General features: G+C 37.6%; 1 protein-coding gene and 1 pseudogene across 1 annotated transcript; both read left to right on the plus strand.

The window, feature by feature from the left end:
• The first annotated feature begins 8,969 nt into the window (after positions 1-8,969).
• On the plus strand, positions 8,970-11,866 carry LOC110698974 (annotated as a pseudogene).
• A 444-nt stretch (positions 11,867-12,310) lies between these two features.
• Positions 12,311-16,220, plus strand: LOC110698964 (protein ANTAGONIST OF LIKE HETEROCHROMATIN PROTEIN 1-like). The gene is made up of 5 exons (XM_021876470.1): positions 12,311-12,476; positions 13,274-14,040; positions 14,617-15,116; positions 15,233-15,458; positions 15,550-16,220. Exons 3-5 carry the CDS (start codon positions 14,619-14,621, stop codon positions 16,008-16,010), a joined length of 1,185 nt encoding a protein of 394 aa, XP_021732162.1. The 5' UTR covers positions 12,311-12,476; positions 13,274-14,040; positions 14,617-14,618; the 3' UTR covers positions 16,011-16,220.
• Positions 16,221-23,933: the final 7,713 nt, after the last annotated feature.

Here is a 23,933-nt window from a genome sequence, read left to right on the forward strand (position 1 = left end):
CCAGTAGGAATAGGGGTTCGAGTGCCCTTGTTTGTTTAAAACAGGCGGACGACTCAAACCTTTTAGGTTCCATACCAAATTTGAAGGAGTGACTATGAGTTAACTTTGGAGTTACTCAGTCGCCGTCACTTTGTTTGAGAAGTAGAGGTACCAGGCGGCGTAGGCCGGCTAGACCCCTTGATTCGCCAATGTTTGTTGGCTATTAACTCAATAGGTACCCCCTGCATTTATCCCAAGTAATACAGGCGGTCATCTGACTCAGATGTCAACTGCTACCACTGGTTTGGTTAGTGATAGAGTTATCCTTGTCTCAAAAACGGCTACGTGGTTGCCCTTTGGGACAGTCGTATAGGTGCCGTGTAATTAGTTTATAGAACAATGTTCCACCCAAAAGGGAGCTGCTCTCTGCGACGAATTTCATCCGGAGGGATGCCGTCGGACGCCTGCTATGATGTTGGGACAGGTCGAATTAGTTTTTTAGTTTTGATCAGGTGGATTGGCGCCTGGTCTGATCATTCGGCCGATGGCCTTGGTAAGTTCTTGGTGAACGTAGGTGCTAAGTAAAAGAAGGGTAGCCGCCTGTAAGGTACAGGATCGGCCAGGCCCTTATCTTTTTAGCTAAGTATAGTGAGTAAAATACTCGATGGAGAGTAGCCGACTGTAAAGGAACAGACGGCATGCCCCTCTAAAGATAGTGAAACTCAATGGAGAGTAGCCGACTGTAAAGGTACAGACGGCATGCCCCTCGTAATACAATATTGAATAGTAAGTGCAAACTTTATTAAGTAGCTCTTTACTTTACATCATTCAGAAGAAATATTTTTTAAGGTTATCTACATTCCAGGTTCGAGGCAACGGTTGTCCGTCTGGTGTTTCCAGACGGTAGGTACCGTCCCTGACTTCCGCATAGATTCGGTAGGGTCCTTCCCAGTTGGGAGTTAGTTTTCCAGACTCATTGGCCCTACCAACTGCTTCCATTTTTCTAAGTACAAAGTCCCCTACTTTGAGTGGACGCCTGTGTACTTTCTTGTTGTATGATCTAGTCATTCTTAGGCGATAGATCTCATGGCGCAAAACAGCATTGCCCCTTTTTTCAGGAAGTGAGTCTAATGCCAGGCGCATAGCTTCCCAGTTTGCCTCTTCATCATATAACATTACTCGAAGAGTCGGCTCGTAGTGTTCTATTGGAAGAACAGCTTCTGCACCATAAGTTAGGAGGAAGGGAGTTTCTCCAGTCGCCCCTTTTTCAGTCGTCCTAATGGCCCAAAGAACATGTGGTAGTTCATCTGCCCATAGGCCGCCTGCTCGTTCAATCTTTTTCTTGAGACCGTCTGAGATGATTTTATTAAAGGCTTCTACCTGGCCGTTTGCTTGTGGACGGCCGACAGATGCAAAGTAATGTGCAATTCCTTGGTCTCCCAACCAGCTTTTGAGAACAGGCGTCTCAAATTGGGGGCCATTATCAAAAACCATAGACATGGGAACCCCGAACCGAGTGATGACGTTTTTCCAAATGAATGAAATTACATCTTTCGTCTTGATTCCCTTTACAGCCTCCGCCTCTACCCATTTAGTGAAGTAGTCAACGGCAACAAGTATGTACCTTCTGTCGCCTGTAGCAGGCGTATATGGCCCCAGAATGTCCATGCCCCACTTAGCAAACGGTAGTGGGCTGTGAATGGTAGTGAGGTCAGTAGCCGGACGGTGAATTAATTTGCCAAACCTTTGGCACTTGTCACATTTTTTCACCATCTCCATTGCATCTGCTTCCAAAGTAGGCCAAAAGTAACCCTGCCGCCTTGTCCTTTGAGCAAGCATCCTACCACCTATGTGGGAAGCACAGAAACCAGAGTGAAGATCATCTAGTATCTCTCGTCCCTTTTCAGGAGTAACACACTTTAAGAAGGGTTGAAGGTGCCCCCTCTTGTGAAGTTCTCCCTGTATAATTTCAAAACAGGAGGCTCGTTTTTTCAGTGCTGCCGCCTGTTGAGGATCATCCGGCAGTGTACCGTTTGTCAGATATGCCCTGATTGAATCCATCCAGGTTGAGCTTCTGTCTAGAATTCCAATAGGATTTTCCTCGATGCTTCTCTTCTCCATTACTTCCCAAAACACAGTCCGAGGAGTATCGGAGGAGGCGGATGATGCTAATTTCGAAAGTGCATCTGCCTGGTTGTTTTCTGATCTCGGCACTTGGATCAGATGGAAATCCTCAAGGGAGCCGACTGCTTGTCGGACCGCCTGTAAATACTTGATCATGGCCGGATGTGTTGCTTCGTATTCGCCATTGTACTGACTCACTATCAGTTGTGAATCAGAACAGGCGTCTATTTTCCTTGCCCCTGCCGCCTTACACATGCGGATCCCGGCTAGTAAAGCTTCATATTCTGCCTCATTGTTTGAAGCCTGGAAACTGAAGCGTAGAGCATACTCGAACCTGTCGCCCTCTGGAGATTGACATACGACGCCTGCTCCACAACCGTTTGAAGTAGAGCTTCCGTCCACATATACCTTCCAGACTTGGTCTGGAACTTGAGAGTTAGGAGGACGAGTCATCTCTACGATAAAGTCAGCAAAGGCTTGCCCCTTCACTGCTTTTCTAGGCTCGAAAGTAACTTCGAGACTCTGCATTTCTATGGCCCATTTGATCATTCGTCCGGAGGACTCCATGGTGGTAAGGGGCCGCTTGATCGGTTGGTCGGTATACACGACGACTGCATGTGCCAGAAAGTAGGGCTTCAATTTTTTAACAGCCATGAAGAGTGCAAGACCAAATTTCTCCACTAGGGGATACCTCAACTCGGCATTTTTCAGTACGTGACTGACAAAGTAGACCGGGAGTTGACAGCCGTCCCTTTCAGCAAGGAGCACCGCGCTTAACGCATGATCAGAGACGGCCAGGTACATGTAGAGATTTTCTTTGGGCAAAGGGCTAACCAGCCTCGGCAAGGAATGCAAGTGAACCTTTAATTTCTGGAAGGCGGCCTCAGCATCCGGCCCCCATTCAAACCTTGCCTTCTTCTTAATTGCCTGGAAAAAGTATAGGCATTTGTCGCCTGATCGGCTTAGGAATCTTCCCAAGGCCGCCAGACAACCTGTTAACTTCTGAACCTCTCGAACGGTACGAGGCGACTGCATGTCAATGACCGCCTGTACCTTCTCGGGGTTCGCCTCTATTCCTCTCTGGTTGATAAGGAATCCGAGAAATTTCCCAGACTCAACTCCAAATACACATTTCTTGGGATTGAGCATGACATGGTGCCGCCTGAGTGTGGCGAAAGTCTCTCGGAGGTCCGTCAGATGATCTTTCTGAAGTTTAGTCTTGACAATCATATCATCAATGTATGCCTCGACGTTTCTCCCAATCTGATCAAAGAACACTGTGTTTATCATTCGTTGGAAGGTAGCCGGAGCATTCTTAAGACCAAACGGCATGACCGTGTAACAGTATAATCCCTGATCAGTGACGAAGGCCGTCTTCTCCTGATCTTTCTTCCACAAAGGAATTTGATGAAAACCAGAATAGGCGTCCATAAAACTCATCAAGGCATGGCCGGCTGTTGAGTCGACCAGGTTATCAATTTTAGGCAGAGGGTAACTGTCTTTGGGGCACGCCTTGTTCAAGTCTGTGTAGTCTACACACATTCGCCAGGTGCCATTCGGCTTTTTAACAAGTACCACATTTGCAACCCAATCTGGGAAGTAACATTGCCGAATGAACCCTGCATCAAGTAATTTTTTGACTTCGGCGGCTGCCGCCTGACCTCTCTCTTCACCATGGTTCCGCTTCTTTTGCCGTACCGGCTTCTTTTTCGGATCCACAGCGAGTTTGTGTACTGCCAGATCAGGACTAATGCCTGGCATTTCATGGACTTCAAATGCAAAGATGTCCTTGTATTCTTTCAACAAGTTGTGAAAGTCGGCACCAAGGTTTCTTAGAGCAGCCGTCCCTACTTTGACTGTTCGGTCAGGATGGGAGTCGTCTAATATCAGGTCCGCATGCTCACCAGCCGGGTGAGGGCGGAACTCATCCGGCCGGTCCTCTGCCAATGATTGCTATTTTCTTGCTTTTCTTGCGGACTCAGTCTGGAGTGCCTTTCTCTTTTTGTCGCCTGTTTCTTGAACAGGCGCACTTTCCTTGACATTGTCAAGGTCTGTTTTTTCTCCACTTGACCCAGTGGCCATAACAGTGGGCTTGACATCGAGAGATAGCACTCTCGGGCCATCCTCTGATCTCCCCTAAGGGAGCCGACTGTTCCATTGTCCCTTTCAAACTTAAGCAGCATAAGTGACGGGATTATAACAGCCTTGGAATTATTCAGGGTTGGTCGACCCAGAATCATGTTGTAGGCAGAGAGTTCCTCTACCACTAGGAACCGGACTACCATGTGTCGTCCTTCCCCTTTTTCGCCCAGGCGGATGGGTAGATCTACTCGTCCCAGTGGGTGGACGACTCCTCCCCCAAACCCTATTAAAGGGTGGGAGGCCGGATGTATGCAGTCCGTCTGATATTTCAGTTTTGATAGACATTTGCTGCTGATGAGATCTGAAGAGCTCCCGGTATCTATGAGGATTCGACCAACTCTCTGGTTGGCCACTTTACATTCAATAACGAGAGGGTCGTCATGCGGCCCCCTTATTCCTCCTAGATCCTCTTCAGTGATGACAATCTCAGGAAATGTATATTTGGACGGTCGTTCTTGGTGAACGGAATTTACATCTAACCGCCTTATATTATCTTTGTTGCCCCTAATAGAGGGGCCGCCTCCTGAGAAGCCGCCTGCAATGGTGTAGACGACTGCATCATCTGTATCAGAACTGTCGGCCTGCTGATTCTTTTTGGCCGACTGCTTTTTTGAGGAAGTGTTTCCCGCAGATTTCTTGACATAAGTGTCAAGATCACCTTGATCAGCCAATCGGTCTAGGTACCGCATGAGACTGATGCAGTCATTGGTGTGATGACCAATGTCATCATGATAAGCACAGATTTTGTCTTGGTTCCGGTTGCTCGCAGAACCCTTCATGGGGAGCGGCTTCTCAATTGAGAGCCGTCCCTTTATTTCTTTTAGGATAAACTGGTTATCCTTGTTAAACACATATTTTGGGGAGTATGGTTTGAATTCTTTTTTCTTTTTCTGGGCCGGCTGTTTAGAGGAATCAGCCGCCCAGACCCCTTTTCTTTTTTCATCCTTGTTGGACGACTGTTTCTGTCGTCCCTCTCTATTGTCGAACCTCTTCCCGTCCGACTGTTTCATCGTACACAGATCAGTCGCCTGTATATAGGCTTCTGCTTCAATCAAGGCCTCTTGAAGAGTCGCCACCCTTTTTCGAACTAAATCAAATTTGAAGGTAGACCCGTCTTTGAGACCTCTAAAAAAGTCAGTATAAGCTACCTCATCCGGTAACCCTTGAATCTGTATTCTCATCAGGTTGAACCGCCTGATGTAGGAACGAAGCCCCTCCTTTTCACCCTGCTGAATTGTTCCCAAATCAAGGGTCGTTTTCTTCGCAGGGATGTTCATTGCGAAGTTGGAGGCAAATAAGTAAGCAAGCGTCCTGAAGCTGTTTACACAACCAGTCGGCAGGTTGCCGAACCATTGCTGTGCAATTCCCTTGAGAGTCGCTGGGAAACACTTGCACCAAGTGGGATCATCCAACCCTTGAAGGTACATCAGGTTGGTGAATGCCATCAGATGGTCTTCCGGGTTAGTAGTGCCATCATAGGCGCCTACTAAAACATTTTTTACTTTGGCCGGCTGAGCGGCTTCAGTAATTTCCTTGGAGAAGGCCGACGGCTGTTCACCAAGTCTAAGCAGCCGTAGCTGCCAGTCCATAGGTTGGACGTTTTTTGCTGCAGGTCCACCAAATGGAGGTGGCTGCATAAAATACTGTTGTTGCGGCACAAATGGTAAGTTTGGTACCGCCTGGGCACTATGAAAGTCGGACTGACGGGAGGTGCCGCCTGACTGACTCTCATGGTACGACTGAGTTGGCCTCATCGAGGCGTTTCGCAAACTGTCCTGAAAATTTGAAGTAGAAGCCGACTCTGATAATCGGTCACTCTTCTTCTGCTCTAGCAGGTGCCGAGCATCTGTGAACGTTTGCTTTGACCCGTCCGCCTGAATATGACGAACCGGTTTCCTATTTCCCGTAGGGTAACGGAATTTTGTGAAATCAAGAGCAGACGGTTCCCGCTTCTTGGATTTAGGATGGGGAGTCGCCTCTCGCCCTTGAACTGGCTTCCTCCTCAGTGAAGTGGAAGGTTTCTTGGCCGACTGCTCTTTGACTGAAGCAGGCGGTTTTTTGTTGATCAACTCTTGGATCTCTCCCTTGAAGTCCCTCATGAAGGTCATGAGTTCGTTCCTTGTGATGGGAGCAGACCCATCAGTCGGCTGTTGCCGAGCAAGCGGTGCGCCTGCTGGCTCGCTTCCTGTTTGAAGATACTCCCGTTCCCTTATTTCAGTATGACGGGTACGGCGGGCCCTTAGGGTCCCGTCTGGAGCTGTATGAGTTTCAACTTCAAATTCACTTTCGGTATCATGGTCCGACTGAACTTGAGGGTCGTCTAGGGGACGCCTCTCTTCTGGAGTCGGTACAGACTTGGATGCCATCTCTGAAGTACTCTCCCCACAGACGGCGCCAAATGTTTCGGGGTTTTCTGATGTCCTGCGGGAGAGTTACAATTCCGAGACTGGAACCGGACGTCTGTACCTGCAAAATAACGGAGACTCCTGAGAGCTCCGCCTCCAACGGTCAAGTTAGTACCTGATTAAGGAGTAATCAATACAGAAAGTAAAGTAATGAGATCTCTCTAGGTGAGAGTGCTTAGTGTTGGTAATCTGCGTCGTTAGCGAGATTAGCCGGTTGTTAATAAGTCTGTTCTTCTCTGCTTGATCTCTTAATTATTCGGTTGTTTTTTTGTGTTTTTTGATTAATGAGGATTAATCGAGTATTTATAGCCTTGGGAAGCGTGCAACTCTCTAGGCTTAAGGTAAACCTAGGGCTGATCGGGCCTCTAGACTGAAATGGGCCTTGATGGCCGGTTGTCCCACTTGGCATGGGTGGACACGTGGCGTGTCTTAAGTGGTCCGTGGAGGACGTATCTGTGACTGACACGTGGCAAGCTCCTGTTGGCCTTCGTGAAGGACACGTGGCGGAACCTGGTTGGTCCACTTGTCAGACGGTGATTGGTGGATAAAAATCCCCTAATCAATTAGCGCAGTCTTGTTTTTAAGACTTTCATCCATCGCCACATCAGTTATTAGATTATTTTCTTAAGTTATAATTATGTTAAGACGCCTTAAGACTCGATCAGATTTATATCTTCATTTGTAAGACTCATTTTTTTAATATTTAATCAATGATTAATGTTTTTTAAATTAAAAAAATTAATTGAGTGTTGTATGGAGTCTTAAGTTGAGTCTTGAATATTCAAGACACCACTTAAGATTTTGTTAAGACCAAGCCACATAAATGCGTAAAATAACTAAAGTCTTGTCTTAAGACCGCAAAATTAAATTTTGATGATGTCACCTAGATTCTTAAGACTGGCTAATCTTGCTCTAATCCAGACTGAAGTATTTCGTGCTATCTTCCTTCAAAAAAAAATGTATTGAAAATCTGTACATCGCACGAGCTTGGTATAAAGATGGGATTGTTGTGGAATAATGAAGAGGTTGGATTATATTTAAAAAAATTGGAAAAATATTTGAATTATCTAAATCAAAATTTCCAAACAAAATAAGGTACTTTTCTTTGACGGATTAAAATTAAACTACCCCTTTCCTACAAAAAAAAAAAAAAAAAAAAAAGAGGAAGCCCAGGTTTATCAAATGGAAAAATTGATAAAAATAATCCATACTTTCATCCATTCGCTCAAAATAATCCCAACTTTGGATTATTTTTAAATAATCCCAACTTTGGGGGTTATTCGCTCAAAATGATCCCAACCGGTTATTTAACATGTTACAACAGGTTAAAGTGACACGTGTTACTATTTAATTGGCTGAAAAAAAAACAAAAAACTTTTTTTTTTTAAAAAAACCCACTGTCGGAACCTCATCCACGACCACCCTCTCCGCCACCTAGCCACAACCCCTCCCGGAACCCGCCATGTTCGATGGAGCCTAGACGTTCCTCCCCCACCCTAGCGTCGGCGATGCCCCTCCCCTGAACCACCAAACTGCCCACACGACAACCCGATCGAAACCCTGAAAAAACCCTCCGCCACCACATTAAACCCCCCAAATCGGCCCTCCCAACGGAACCTGGTAGGGAAGGGCCGATTTGGGGGTTTAATGTGGTGGGGGAGGGTTTTTCAAAATTTCGGGTGGTTAGGTGGAGGGCTTTTTTTAAGGGAATTCGGGTTGCCGTTTAGGGTAGTTTAAGGGAGGGGTGTCGCCGACGCTAGGGGGGAGAATGTCGCCGGCAAGGTTGGGGGCGGTCAGATCTTGACTAAGACTGCTGGGATGGTGGTTGCTGGCCGTTAAGGTTGAGTGGCTGTAGGTTTTGGATTTTTTTTTGTTTTTAAATAAAATAATTTTTTTCAACTTATAATGTGTTGACATATGTCACTTCAAACTAAAAAAAACCTCTTTTATAGGTTACCGATTATTTGGGACCGATATAAGCGAACGACCCTTAAAGTTCGGATTATATAAAAATAATCCAAAATTGGGATTATTTTGAGCAAACGAGTGAAAATTGAGATTATTTTTGTCAATTTTTACTTATAATTTGATAAACAATTATCAAATGGCAAAATGGTAATATAACAACGTAAGTCATGGTATTTTTGTAAATATATTTATAACAGTAAACCCATATTCAATAAAAAGTTGTTGATATATATAATTTTACCATTTGATAAACTTGAATTTGCTAAAAAAAAACAAAAAAAAAAAAAAAAACCTACGTACCATAGGAATCCATACATATTTCGGTTATATTACTTTTATATATACATTTGAGGTTTGAGGTTTGAGGTTTATTAGGAATTACTCTCTCTTTTTCAAAAAAAAAAAAAAAAAAAAAAAAAAAGGAAATACTCTCTCAATTTTTGTATTGAAGCGCACGCGTCGTTCTCCATTGAAATTTCAAATTTCCATTGAAATAGCGTCTGAGGTAAGAAATTGTGTTTTTTTTTTTCGTAATTGTCGAATATCAATTTCTGTTTGGTTTTTTGTTAATTTAATTCTCATCATAGACAATTTTAGGGTTCTTTGGTAATTTTAATTCTCATGATGCTCAATTTAGGGCTCTTTAAACTCGATTATTTTCAATGTTTAGGGTTTTTTGTTAATTTAATTCTCATTATGCTCAATTTAGGGTTCTTTAAACTCGATTATTGAACTTTTGTTCTAATTACTAAACTCGATTATTTTAGCTAGAGAAGAAAATTATGTGCTTATTTTGTTATTTAAATTAAAATTTCCTTTAATCATAATTTTGATAAATGATCTGTGTTCCCATAATAATCCCATCTTTATTTTCCCTATCAGTTTCGATGAAGGATTAGTATTAATGTTTGACAATTTGGATGAAGGATTAGTATTAATCTCTGATAATTTGTAGAAGATGTGTTGCTTTTACAAGACTTCGGGCGAATCTGATGACATTACCCCTGAAATTCTCGATGAATTGCTTCGTGTTGCCAATGAAGCCGCTGATGCCGCTGGTGCTGTGGTGAAAAAGTTATTTGGGAAACCGTGGTTGATTCAAAACACTAATAAGTACGACCAAGGTAAGTTTCGTTTTGGTTTTGTTTTGTTCCTTGTTTTTTACTTGAATTTTCCTGTTTTGGTTGACCAATTTGATTTTGTCGTTAGATGGCTGTATTGTTGAACAAGCCACAAATGCAGACCCAGCTGCCGAGGATGCTATGATATCTTTGATTTTACAGAATTTCCCTCATCATGTAGTGTAAGTGATCTATTTTCAACTTTACTTATTGACCTTACTCATTGAGTTAGTTTGCTTGATCTAATGTTTTTAAATTTGATTTAAAACTTTAGTTTTGGCGAGGAAAGGGGTTGGCTTCCGGAAGGAAGGGATGCTGATTTTGTTTGGGTGCTAGACCCAATTGACGGGACTACTAGCTTCAAAAACGGTAAGAAAATCTTTTTCTCTTCATAATACTCTTTCTTTATGAGTTTGGTCGTATGTTCTGATCATCTCTTACAATGCTACAGGTATTCCTTTGTTTGGTACTCTCATTGCTCTCTTATATAAGAGTAAGCCGGTATGACTCCTTTGCACTTAAATTATGGCTAGTACTCGTGTTTTTGCATGCATTGGATTTTTAGTAGAGAATATTAGATGCACCATAGTTATGTTTTAGATGTCTGGACCTGTTTTCTCATTCCACTGGATGGTTATATCTTTACAGATCTTGGGAATCATTGACCAGCCAATACTGTCCAAAAGATGGGTCGGAGTGCAGGGAAGATAAACTACTATGGATGGTCTGCCTGTACAAACCCGTCCTTGTCAGCGGCTTTCACAAGCAACACTGTGAGTATATATATCTGCACAATCACTACTACTTATTCTCTCTTTGTTCATCTTTTATTATTTATATATTTATGTTTTTTTTTTTTTGTTTTTGTTTTTGTTTTTGTTTTTGAGAAGAGCAATAGTTTGTACTCTTGTGGAAAAACTTAATAGTTTTGAGATGAGTTTTCTCCCACGAGTATGTACGAGTTGCTTATTCCTCTTTTGCTTTGTTAGTTTTTTGTTTTTTAATTTACCTCATCCGTTTTTGAATTTGTTACTTTCAGATATGCGTCCAGCCCATTGCATTTTAGCGATAAAGAGCAAGAGGACTTTTATCGTGTCACAGAAAAGGTGTGTAGTTAGTATCCCTTGATATATTCGTTAGATATTAGTAACAGTTCATTCTATTAAAAATTGGTCTACTAGAATCTGTAAGTTATCCTGCCACAGTTGCTTTGTTAAGCTTTTAAACTAACCAAACTCTCCTGAACACAAAACCAATTTTACCATTTTGTTTTTACTGATTGATGTAAGTGTGATCAATTGATCTGGCAAATACTTATAGCTGCCATGAAATTGTCAATTTTTTCTAATCATATGGGTTCTTCTATTCTTCAGGTTCAAGAACCAATATATGGAGCTGAGTGCTTTACCTATGGACTCTTAGCTTCTGGGTTTGTTGATTTGATTATCCAGTCCTTTCTTGGTGTGAGTGATATTTTCTTGTCTCTGTATATTATACTCCAAACACAAATTTTTATTTGGCTAATTGTTTACTTTTTTGCTAAACTATTCAATGATTTTTCTGCAGCCTTACGATTTTCTCGCTTTTATACCAATCATAGAAGGTGCTGGAGGTATTATAACTGATTGTGCTGGTCAGAAGCTTGAGTGGAAAGCTTCTCCACTGTCCATAGGTAACCAACTGATTCGTATAAAAAAAATCGTTATAAAATGGCTGTATACTCAACTTAACTAGTGTTGTAGATTTTCTGAACATCATAATTATATTGGTGTTGCAGGTCCAGCTTATTATCGCATAATTGCAGCCGGAGACAAGCAGGTCCATCAGGATGCATTGGAATATCTTACAAATGTATGATTTAGAGCTAGAGTTTATAAGATATACACGAGTCATGTTTAAGATTTACTTGTTAACCTCCTATTTGCTTATACTACATCCACCGTTCTTAAATAATCGTTACAATTTTCTTGTATGGAAGTTTATTAATTACATATTCATTTTTAGTAACTTCACACATGGTGAAAAGGATAACTTGTTTCCCATATCTAAAGCAAAAGGTTCGATCTATGCTCGAAATTATGAAAAAAATAAAATTGGAGTCAATTTGGTTGGGATTCCAAGACTGTATCCTACGTCTGATCAAATTTCTAAAGTTTAACTAGTAGGAAAAATTGCCGGAAATGTCTTAGCCTCTAGCAACTAGAGCCATTAATATCTCTAGCAGAGGGACCAAACTATAAATAAAAATAGATGTAAAAGAAAATGGAATTATAAAAATAAAAAAAAATCACGTGACTCCAAAAGAAATTAAAGAAATAAGAAACTTTTGCTTTTTGCCACCCACTTTTGCAGTACAATGTTACATAGTCACCCACTTTTGTAGTACAATGCCTAAAAAATAGTGAAATCTGGTACTATTTCGTCAGTCTTTTATGTAATACCAGCAAATCTTCCGTTTGGTTGCAAAAACGGGAACGGCATATGTTTTTGGGGGGAAATTTTGCGCCAAAATACTGCTGATTGATGCTGAGGTCACTGCTGGAAGAGAGAGAAAGCTCAGTCTTTCCCAAAATTGATAGAAAAGGAAGAGAGAGAAAGCTTCAACTCTTCAACCAAAAATACAAAGAACGATGAATCTAAGTTTTCAAGCTGCAACACTTACGACTATGACAATTCCCTGTTCGCAAATTTGTTCCCACTTCTTCTCGTGTTCTCATGATTGGTTGCGAAAATGCTGGTAAGTTTTCGATTTTTATTTTATCAATTTTTTTATTTAATTTGTGATTTGTTGATTTAAGCTAGATAACTTATTAAGGAATTCTGGGGTTTTTGTTTTGGTTGTTTCGATAAGATTTTGGGTTTTTAATGTTGGAATCGAGTGTTTTGAGCTGTTTGATTTTGCTTTGTATTAGTGATGATCGACTGATTGTCATCAATGCATTAAGAAATGCTTTAAACTGAAAAAAAATTACAGCTTTATTAGAAGTCTGAAATTGCTGAAGTTTTTAGATGAATTCAACTTTGTTGATGAATTCTTCTACACCTTGCCCAGATGCTCTTGAAAGCCTTTATACTGCTATTTCTTGACCATTTTCTAGTTTACCCTGTAAACAAACATCATATTATCTCCTGCTACGTTTTGTTGCATTTTAGACTACGTAAGATCATGTTTGAATTGAACTCATTCTTACCTTGGCCAAAACCACCCTTCCCGAGCAAGTTACTCTCACTAAAGCCGTCTGTTGCTATTATCAGATCTTCAAGTTTTGAGACTTTTAGGTCTTCAATCATAACTTGGGTTTTGTCTCTGAATAGATATGAATCTGTTGCTTTCCCAGCTTTCTTCTCTGGTATCAATTTAGATTTTCTATTTCTATCCGATGTGTGTTTACCCTTTTTCCGAGCTCTCCATTTGAACAGGAAGTATGTGATAGTGGCAATCACTGCTGTTCCTAAAGTCATATCTCTTACTAGTACCTGCAAAGCAGAGGAAATTATTTTACATATGCATACTAACATGATCTTTTTTACTAGGTGGGAAGATGAGAATTCAGAAGCCTATAATATCTCCTAAAGTGTCTAGCATTCAAAATTTCAAAGAGGTATGATTAACTTACTTAGCTCTGATTGTTCAAGCCGAATGAATAGGTCCACCCCTCCAGGCGAAAGGTCCTCTATGTCAATCAAGTTCTCGCTCCATCTCATACATCCAGTTCCAGTATCATGTGTATAAGCCAAACAAGAGCAGTTTGCCAGGCAGGTTGTTCTGCACTGATCAGGATTCAGACCCACAAACCATTCAGCAATATCAGCATTAACTGGCACTTTCATCATCTTTAACCTCAAAAACCCATCTTGTTTTCCCCCTTGAACCCCACATTGCAGGCTTGCAGCTTCTTTCTTCTCACACACCCACTTGTCCAGTTTCCTCTCCTCCATTCCTCCGTGTTCTTTGGCACAAACCCTTTTAAGCAGCTGCACATAGGTTTAGTCTGCGGGTAGTTTGGTTCGCGAAATATAGGTATAAAGTATGGGTTTAGAAGTACTAAAACCCATACCTTATGTTTGGTTGTCAAAAGTACGAGTTTCAAACCCATACCTCAAACCCATGAGGTATGGGGTTTAGAAACCTTGGGGGGGGAGGTGGGTTTGGCCCATTCCATTCCCCTAGGTATCAAATATAAGGAGGGAAGAATGAGGGAAACAGGGAAATTACCGCCAAAGTCCATCTCCTACTTCTGCCGCCATATTCATCCTTCATCCTTAAGCTGTTGAGCAGCAATAATTCAGCCTTCATCCAGGTAATTCTTCTTCTTTTTTTTTTTTTTTTTTTTTTTTTTTTAATTTAATTAAATCTTGTTCTTATTTTATGATATTTCCCCAATTTTTTATTCACTTTTTCCCCAAATTTGTTGTATAATTATTCTGGTTAGCTATATATTGTGATCAAAGTAGTCATCTTTCGTGTGAAATTTATTGAATTTTATCATAGTAATTGTATATATTTAGTAGATTTTTTACTATCTCAAAAAATAAATTACCGACATATAATTGTGAAATAGTTCTGATGTATGAAATGGAGTGTTCATTATTGCAGGTCCACTATTGTGAACTATCATTGATTTCATTAGCATACATATTACTTGTTGACTTTTGTTTTTCAATTCTTTCTGTGGATTGCCTATTGCATGCCTTTCTTTGGCTTTTGCCCTTGTATTTTTCTTTTTGCTCCCACCAAAGGATGTATATATATATATATATATAATGTTAGTAAAAAAGGCACTTAGACAATAAAATAAGAATATGATAGGAAAACATATGAGTAAATACTAATAATCAATTTATAGGGTAATCCTTTTTGTGTTGTGTTTTTACAGAAATGGAGTCATGTAGACTATCCTTGTTAAGGAGGAAGAGAAAGCGACAAACAGAACTACTTGTAACTTTATTAGTTATAATAAATTTCATGATTCTCATGTATTTCGTGCTACATAAAATACACCGAATTAGAGATAAGAAACGTAATAGATTAATTAATTTGAACTCGTTGATTAGAGATAGTGATGTTGCTTGTAGGAGTGAATTGAGTATGAACAGACATACTTTTGGTGTACTTTGTGAGATGATAAGCGATATTGGTGGATTGAGAGGGACTAGAAATATGAGCTTACAGGAGATTGTAGCTATGTTTTTGTATACATCATCTCATCATAAAAAGAATAGGTCGAGAGGGCACTACTTTTATAGGAGTGGAGAAAGTGTTAGTAGACAATTTAACCTTTGCCTCCTTGTGGTTCTAAAGCTACATCATCACTTGCTCAAAAAACCTACACCTATTACAGAAGATTGCGAGGATAGTAGATGGAAATGCTTCCAGGTATATTTAACATTTTAAAATATGATAAAAAGAATGCTCATTCTACAATTGATTAAAAGCAATGTTCTACATACATCCTATGTAAATAATCTAGTGTATTTTCTTTATAATTGTAGAATTGCTTAGGAGCTCTAGATGGTACATTTATTAAAGTTTATGTTCCAAATGAGGATAGAGGAAGGTACCGAACAAGGAAACGAAACCTTGCAATGAATGTTTTAGGTGTTTGTACACCTAACATGGAATTTGTTTTTGTCTTACCTGGATGGGAAGGCTCTGCACATGATGGTCGTGTTTTACGAGATGCAATTTCGAGGCCTAATGGTTTAAAGGTGTCTCGAGGTAAACCATGTGATAAAAATAACCATATGATAATATACAATTTTGATTATTACAATTAATAAAGACTTCAATCTATTCTATGATTTTCAAGGTTGTTACTTTTTGGTAGACGCTGGCTACACTAATTGTGAGGGGTTTCTTGCACCATATAGAGGGCATCGTTATCACTTGAAAGAATGGGGGGATCGAGTACCAGCAAGTGCTGAGGAGTACTTCAACATGAAACATTCTAAAGCTAGGAATGTAATTGAGAGAACTTTTGGTTTGTTGAAGGGAAGGTGGGCAATTCTTAGAAGCCCTTCTTTTTTTTCAACTCGTACACAAGGTCGCATTGTTACAGCGTGTGCTATATTACACAATCTAATTCGAAAGCACATGCCCACAAATTTTGAGGTTGATGAGTCATCAGATGAGAATGAGAATGAGGATATTGGTGATGATGTTGAATACATTACTCAAGTTCAACCATCAAATGCTTGGACCGGCTTTAGGAATAATTTAGCGCAAACTTTATTTAATGCTTGGAGAGCTAGGCAAAATAACGAAACATGATTTTTTTTTTTTTAATGAATAATGACTCTTTTTAGTCTTGTCCTTGTGTTTTGTGAAACGATCTTTGTATTTTATGATTTTTTGTTTCTCGTTTGTGTTTGATGTTAATCAAGGGACATGATATTTTTATTTAACTTTTAATTGCTTTCATTATGTGATACCCTATATACCACAAATAAAATATTTGGTTATGTATTCTTACTTAATTGATTAATTAGGATGGCCGCAAATGGTCAAAGTTCTTAAAGTGGAAGAGGTAAGAATAAGCGCTTCTGGAAGAAAGAGGAGGAAGAAGCTTTGATTGATTGTTTGTTGGAGTTAAGTTGTGACCAACAATGGAAGGGAGAAGGAGGGTTTAGGAATGGATACTTGAATCACTTGGAGCTTATGCTGAACAATAAGTTTCCTGGATGTGGTTTAAAAGCCATTCCTCACATTGAATCAAAGTTCAAATGGTTCAAAGATAAGTATGCAATAGTTGCTGAAATGGTGAACAAGACATCCGGGTTTCAGTGGGATGAAGAAACTAGTACAATACAATGTGAGAGACAAGCTTATGATGATTTTTGCAAGGTAACTGATTTCTTTTCTTTTTTTTTTCTTTATATATTTTTTAAAATCTTGCATTTTACTTAATCTAATATAATATATAACTAATGTTTTTAGACTCATCCTAAAGCTGGAGGATTATGGAAGACTCCTTTTCCTTACCTTAGCAAGCTAGATGATATATTTGGTGTTGAAAGAGCTAATGGTCTTGCGGCTGAGTTGCCTGAGGACTCTATCCATAACCTTGAAAAGGACGTTGTTCACCTTGATAATGATAGTGATGATGAAGAGTTATACTCAACCCCAACCTCCTCCTGCTAAGAGAATGAAAAAGGAAAAGACTCCAAAGACTAATCAGAAAAAGACAGCTACTCGATTTGAAAATTTATCATCTGTTCAGTTGGTTTTATGAAAGATATGAATAATCATCTTGCTACTATTGCGTCTGCCATGAGTACAACACAAGAGCGTGAACAAGAGAAGGCTATTATCTGAGATTGGAAGTTTGCCTGTAATTACCTGAAGTTATAAGAGCTGCTCGTTTGTTTTCATCAAATCCTAACCAAATGGAGATTTTCTTTTCAAGTCCTAATGATGAATGGAAAAAGGAGGTGGTGTTTGACCTTTTGAGTCGTAATGCTTGAAATAATTTGTCTATTTATGACAAATTGCCAAATGTGATGGATTATGAATTTGTTTTCTTTGAATAAATGTTCACTTGGAATTTTAAACAGGGTTTTTGAGTATTAGTTTTGATATTAAATAATTATCTCAAATATTGTGATAATTTTGAATGTGTTTGTTTAAAATTTAACTATTGCGTTGTAGTTATTGTTCTTAGAGAATTGATTTTGCTAGTTGATTAAAATAAAGATTATTGAAAAAAATGGAGTTGATTCCTCATTCCAATAAATTTCTAACCAAACATGTAAGGGAATGAGATCCCATTCCAGAATTGAACCAAACACATGGTATTAAGTATTAAGTTCCAACCCCATACCACCTTAACCGCATTCCTGATTCCAAACCCATTCCACTCTGTGAACCAAACGCCCCCTTAAGCAGCTGCACATAGGTTTAGTCTGCTGGTTGCAGTTTCCAAATTCTCCACACATACCATAGGTGTCACATATATTTTCCGGGGCATGCCACAGTTCAATCTTCTTGCTATCATCCCACCACCTTTCAGCTAATATCCCTTGATCAGTTATTACATAACGAGGCAAAAAAGTCTCATTCGCGCTTGTAAAAACCAGAGAAAGCATCCCTCTTACTTCCTCCTGTGCGAATGACCCAGTGTTAATGAGTATATCACCATAACCAGTATTATGATATCTTGTTCCCATGAAAATGTTTCCATTCCAAGGTCCACTTCGCCAATAAGGGCGATCCCCATCCCATATGATAATCTGATGGATCTGAAGGACTTTTCCAGGCCTGCACGATACTGAAAACTCTGCCATATGATCGTCCCATTGCCACGACTCGTGTTGTTCGGAAATCCTTGGATAAAAATGTTCCCGGAATCTTGAAGTTGAGCTGCTACAAAACCAGGTGTAGGATAAGTGACATTGGATGACCAAATAGTCTGATATTTTTGCATCAGAGACTCAGAGAGTGATATCTTAATTACACCAGAAAGTATCAGTGAGGGGATTGTTCCTGTTAGCTACCCATACAAGATACAACTTCCATTTCAGAAGGGTGATTATACCAGATTCCAACATAACGATTGGAAGAGTTTTGAGGGCTGAAAAATCCTAGCTTGAAAATGCTATTTTTAGAAAGTATTGATTCTGAGTCTTTTAGGAATTGTGTTGGTGTAATACTGTCAATTGCAGAGCAGATTTTAGAACTGAAAAGAAGAATGTATGGAATTAATGCAAAAATAGGTATCATTCTTTGCTTAATTGATTATATCATGTAACATTTGGCAATTTAGAGATAATATAAGGGCTCTGAAGGTAAGTTGTGTGTGTGTGTTTTTCTCTTTTTTTTTTTTTTTTTTGCTCAGAATTTCAGAGGTCTTTGGTGTTAGGCCTGTTAGCCCTTTGAGTGAAACACGTGAACTTATGAGTGCTTTAAACTAGTGGATGTTCTGGACTTCTAGTGTATTTTGTATTGATTGACGACTATGACGAGTAGATTAAAATATTTCGAGTTTGACTAGCCGTATTATTATATGAGATGCGTTATATAAAAAAATCTTGATATATATAAGATATAAACTTTAATAATTTTTACTAATCTGAAATCAAATATATAAATGATCAAAGTATTTGTATTGTTACATAGCAAGATAAATTAATATGCAAGATCATTCATGAGTTCATATGGAACGACATTAGTTGGTACTTGGGACACAAGTTTCTCAAATTTTCTCCACACCAAAAGAAATAAAACAAGCTAAATTATGCATTATATCTTGAAACCATATGAACATTACAAGGAACCTCTTTGGAATTAAATGTTGGAATGTATTTCGAATGCAACTTATGTATGCATTATATATATTTGAAGGCTTGGTACTTAATGTGTAAAACATAGTATTTTTAGCTATATTCCTAGTATGATAATGAATGTACTAAAAACAAGATGAAGGGTACCAAATTCACGACCGAGGGTACCTAATAAAAAAATGAATGATCAATGATAATATGTGTGACATGAAGTAATTAGATTATTAGTACTACATCCGTTACATATTATTTGCAACGATTAGACATTTTTCCTCTCTACTTTATGTCAAATCGTTGCAAATAATATGTAACGGAGGCAGTATATTAGATCAAATAACAAAGAACTATATACTATTCGCGGGGAATTCAATAAGGTATTAATGTTGTTTTGACTATAAGCATTGATACTGTCACTCTAATGTTTCTTAATCCCTCTAGTAATATATGAATTGTATATTGTAGATCATACTATATACAACAATTGCGTGTCAACAATTGAACGCACAGGACTAACAAAGAATCTATCCACAAATGTCTTATTGTACGCTTATCAACAAATGAATAACAAATGTCTCGATTTGCTTGTTCAACTTTGAATTAGAAGGGGCTATAAGAAACAAATCTGAAAATCGAATCTTAGAATCGAAATATTCGACAGACATGCATAATCAAGACGTCATATCCAAATTTAAATTGAATAATAGAACAACAACAACAACAACAACAACAACAACAATAAATAATAATAATAATAATAATAATAATAATCGATAAATCATAATAATAATAATAATAATAATAATATTAATAAAAATAATCAATAATCAATAAATAATAATAATAATAATAATTAATAATAATAAAATAATAATAATCAATAAATAATAATAATAATAATAATAGTAGTATATTTTTCTTAAATATTTTAATATGTATATTTGTATATACACATATTTATAATAATAAATAATCAATAAATAATCAAAGATCACTAATCCGTAGTTAAAAATCACTAATTAATAAGTTCAGTCCAGTTCAGTTCAGTTCAGCTCAGTTCAGTTTAGTTCAGTTTAGTTCAGCTGAGTTTAGTCAATGAGAACATGCCCTAAGGATACTAAACTCAAATATTACTTACCAATAAGTGTCTAACCTACTAAGGATACTAAGAGATGTTGTATAGTGGGGACACTAGGAAGGGTACTTCGAAAACTATGTCATATAAAAAGCCAGGACTAATACGAACCTTCACATTATAATTTATATATATTTTTTTTTTTTTTTTTTTTTTGCTGTTCCAATGTATTCGCCCTTAGGACTAATCTGAATTCGGGGATTAATTTTTGGGTTTTGATTTCCACCATACCTCTTTGTAGACACCTAAAAATGTCTCCCCAAAACCAAACCCGATGATGAACAACCTTTCAACGCCATTATTGGTCGGGTTGAGTATTTAACCTTGGAGTGCTTAAATCCATATTCCCAATACATTTCATAAACCAACCCAATTCCTAACCCATTTTTCCAAACCATAACTTATTTTCTTTGTTTCGTGTCAATTAAAATCATTTATTTCGTGTCCATTTTATAAAAATGTTTAGACCATTTTATTTTGGTCCATAATATGGGTCCAATGATTATATATTTGGATGGGGCTTGAAAAGAGCTTTCCAACGATATATTATAAGCCCAAATCCGAATTATAAGAAATAAGTTATGGCCAAAATACTAAACTGGGTCTAAACCGAACCTAAGCCCATCTTACCTACGACCTAATGATCATGTGGAGGGTCCGAAGGATTTAATCCCAATCCTAATCCAATTAGGATTAATTGGAAGCTTCTATAAGTTTCTAAAAGATCTTAATTATCCTTTTTGAAAAGATAAGATTAAAGAGTTTGAAATAGAATAAAACTCCTCTAGTAATTCGATTCGAATTGAAAGACGTTCAAAGATAGTCAGAAATTATTTTTGTGCTTCATAGTTTTTATCTAATCCTTACATGGTTGGATAGCTCTTGAAATTATCTTTCCAATGATATATTATAATATTAATTCCGAGTTATAACGAAAAAGATATAAAAGAAATACGAAACTCTATCCAAAACTGACACCGTCTCACTATTTCGGCCATATCTTTTATTCTACAAAATATTTTAATCTGATTCTAACTGAATTAGAAATTAGACTTCAATATCTTTCCAACGATATCTTATTCATCTTATTCCGATTTTTGGATCAAAAGATATGATAAAAACAAAAACCGCAAAACTGCTGTCTATCGCAAGAGTTTTATCCGATTCGAATTCTTATCTTTTCTTGATTCGACCCCTCTTTTTTCCTTATAAATAGAGGTCATATCTCCCTTTTTTCAATCATCAACAAGCTTGATCACCAAATCATTCTCTCTTCCTCTCTTCTACACCAAAAATTATTCTCTCTCCCTACACCAAAAATCATTCTCTTGCTCTAGCCTAAACCCTAGCCACCCTATTCTCTCATTTTATATCCCTTAAGCACTCTAAGGAGTTCATACAATACCCAAAGTTCTATACTTAAACCAAGGCGTGAAAGGTAGAATTAACTGAGGGTTTGGACCAAATCAACTCTAGGTTAATTTAATTTACATTTGATTTATTATTTATTGAAGTTACTAACAGTTTATTCATGATGTAGCAATTCAAGGAAACGCGGAAAGTGAGTAATTAATCACTTAATTACTCTTATTTTTATTTCTTATTACTAGTATCATGATTAGGGTTATTATTATTTGATTTGACTAATGCTATTATTGTTGAATTGCTTTCCATAGTAACGTTTATTCTATTATTATTTATGATCACCATATTGCATGTTAAAGGGAATATGTAATTGAATATCACGACTAATAAGATAATTTGGACATCCGGTTAGCTTCCTTTTTAATCTTGTTGTTTAATCAAGTGATCACAGTATTTTAGAATAATGTGTGCATTAATATTCAACCAATTTAGCTTAATAATAGTTTGAAGCAAATTGAATACTTTGTTTGTATGCCTTTGAAATCACAAGAATACTTTTCACAATAGGAATCGAGTAGAGGCCAATACGGGCGAATGTGACTCCATGACTCACTTCGTACCATCATCCCCGATCCTCCTTTCGTGGTTCCGAACCATATGGAGTTAGTAATCTCATAGATTATGAATGGGGTGTAACCTTCACGGGTCAATCGTTGTTGTCTTTCGTTGTCCCTTTTCGTGGTTGCCTTTTATGATCCGTGAACGGTTTACAAGTTGCTTAAAAACTTGTTGGCGGCTCCCTACTTTGCTTTGTCCCTAATCGTTGTCCCTAATCGTATATGTCAATTCCCACTTTCTATGAGTGCCAAGCATATTCACAACATGCTTTTAACGTAGGTGCACTTCGAACGACGCCTACACTCCTAAATCACACAAACATGAATTGTAATAATATATTTGACCAGGAAAAAATTACTCATGCCTTGTTCGTATGAAAAATTAATTTTTCTTTACATGAGTATTCTAAATGTACGTATAATATGAAATACAGAACAAATTGATCAAAGAGATTATTTTTATTTGTAAATCTATTTATCTATCTATCTATGTATAAATAAATATTACTAAAGTAACAACCGCTTATATCACTACTTTTTTCAAATTGTATACGTGTCAGCTTTTCATTCATTTTTTTCCCGCCTCAACTTCTTTATTTTTCTAAGTATTGATTGCAAAGTAGTTTAATACAGTACATTAGACTTTTTAGTTTTCAATACTTTTTCTTTTACAAACCTTTAAAAAATCTTAAGGAAAACAAATATCAACCTTTTATAAATGTGATTACTCCATCTAATTACTAGAGATGTTGTATTAGTATTGATAATAAATTAATGTAAAGTCTTTCACTATTATGCATTATAGTTGAAGGCTTGGTACTTAATGTGTAAAACATAGTGTATTTAGCTATATATCTAGTATGATAATGAATGTACTAAAAACAAGATTAAGGGTACCAAATTCACGACCGATGGTACCTAATAAAAAAATGAATGATCAATGATAATTTAATGGCACATATCTTGACTTATAGTCATTTTCAACTCAATTGCTAATATATATGTGACATGAAGATTAGATTATTAGTATACTAGATCAAATAACAAAGAACTATATACTATTCGCGGGGAATTCAATAAGGTATTAATGTTGTTTTGACTATAAGCATTGATACTGTCACTCTAATGTTTCTTAATCCCTCTAGTAATATATGAATTGTATATTGTAGATCATACTATATACAATAATTGCGTGTAAACAATTGAACGCACATGACTAACAAAGAATCTAACCACAAATGTCTTATGGTACGCGTATCAACAAATGATTAACGAATGTCTCAATTTGCTTAATTTATTAAAATCGGGATTTTAATTTGAATTGGAAGGGGCTATAAGAAACAAATCTGAAAATCGAATCATAGAATCGAAATATTGGACAAACATGCATAATCAAGACATCATATCCAAATTTAAATCGAATCATAGAATTGTAAATCAAATTGCATGACATTCTTAAATCATAAAATTGTAAGATTCTAAGATATAATCGGGATTTTAATCACATTATTCACATGAATAGTCAAATGCATTTAAATAAAGGTAAATGATTTGATATAATTTACTTTGTTTGAATTTGGCTAAACTTAGGGCATGTTCTCTTAAGTTGCAATTCAGTTCAGCTCAGTTTTGTTCAGTTCAGTTCAGCTCCTAATTTCCTTCTCTTATAAAATATTCATTTCAGTTCAGTTCAGTTCAGCTCCTAATTTCCTTCTCTTATAAAATATTCATTTCAGTTCAGTTTAGTTCAGTTCAGTTTAGTTCAGTTCAGCTGAGTTCAGTCAATAAGAACAGACCCTTA

Source organism: Chenopodium quinoa, unplaced genomic scaffold (assembly GCF_001683475.1).
Source record: "Chenopodium quinoa cultivar QQ74 unplaced genomic scaffold, ASM168347v1, whole genome shotgun sequence".
NCBI classification, from domain to species: Eukaryota; Viridiplantae; Streptophyta; class Magnoliopsida; order Caryophyllales; family Amaranthaceae; genus Chenopodium; species Chenopodium quinoa.

Excerpts from the sequence above, each read along its gene's own strand:
- LOC110698964 (XM_021876470.1), top strand. The coding sequence starts at position 14,619 with ATGGAGTCATGTAGACTATCCTTGTTAAGGAGGAAGAGAAAGCGACAA. Across the intron at positions 15,117-15,232 it reads GTAGATGGAAATGCTTCCAG|AATTGCTTAGGAGCTCTAGA; the intron begins GTATATTTAACA and ends TTATAATTGTAG. Across the intron at positions 15,459-15,549 it reads TGGTTTAAAGGTGTCTCGAG|GTTGTTACTTTTTGGTAGAC; the intron begins GTAAACCATGTG and ends ATGATTTTCAAG.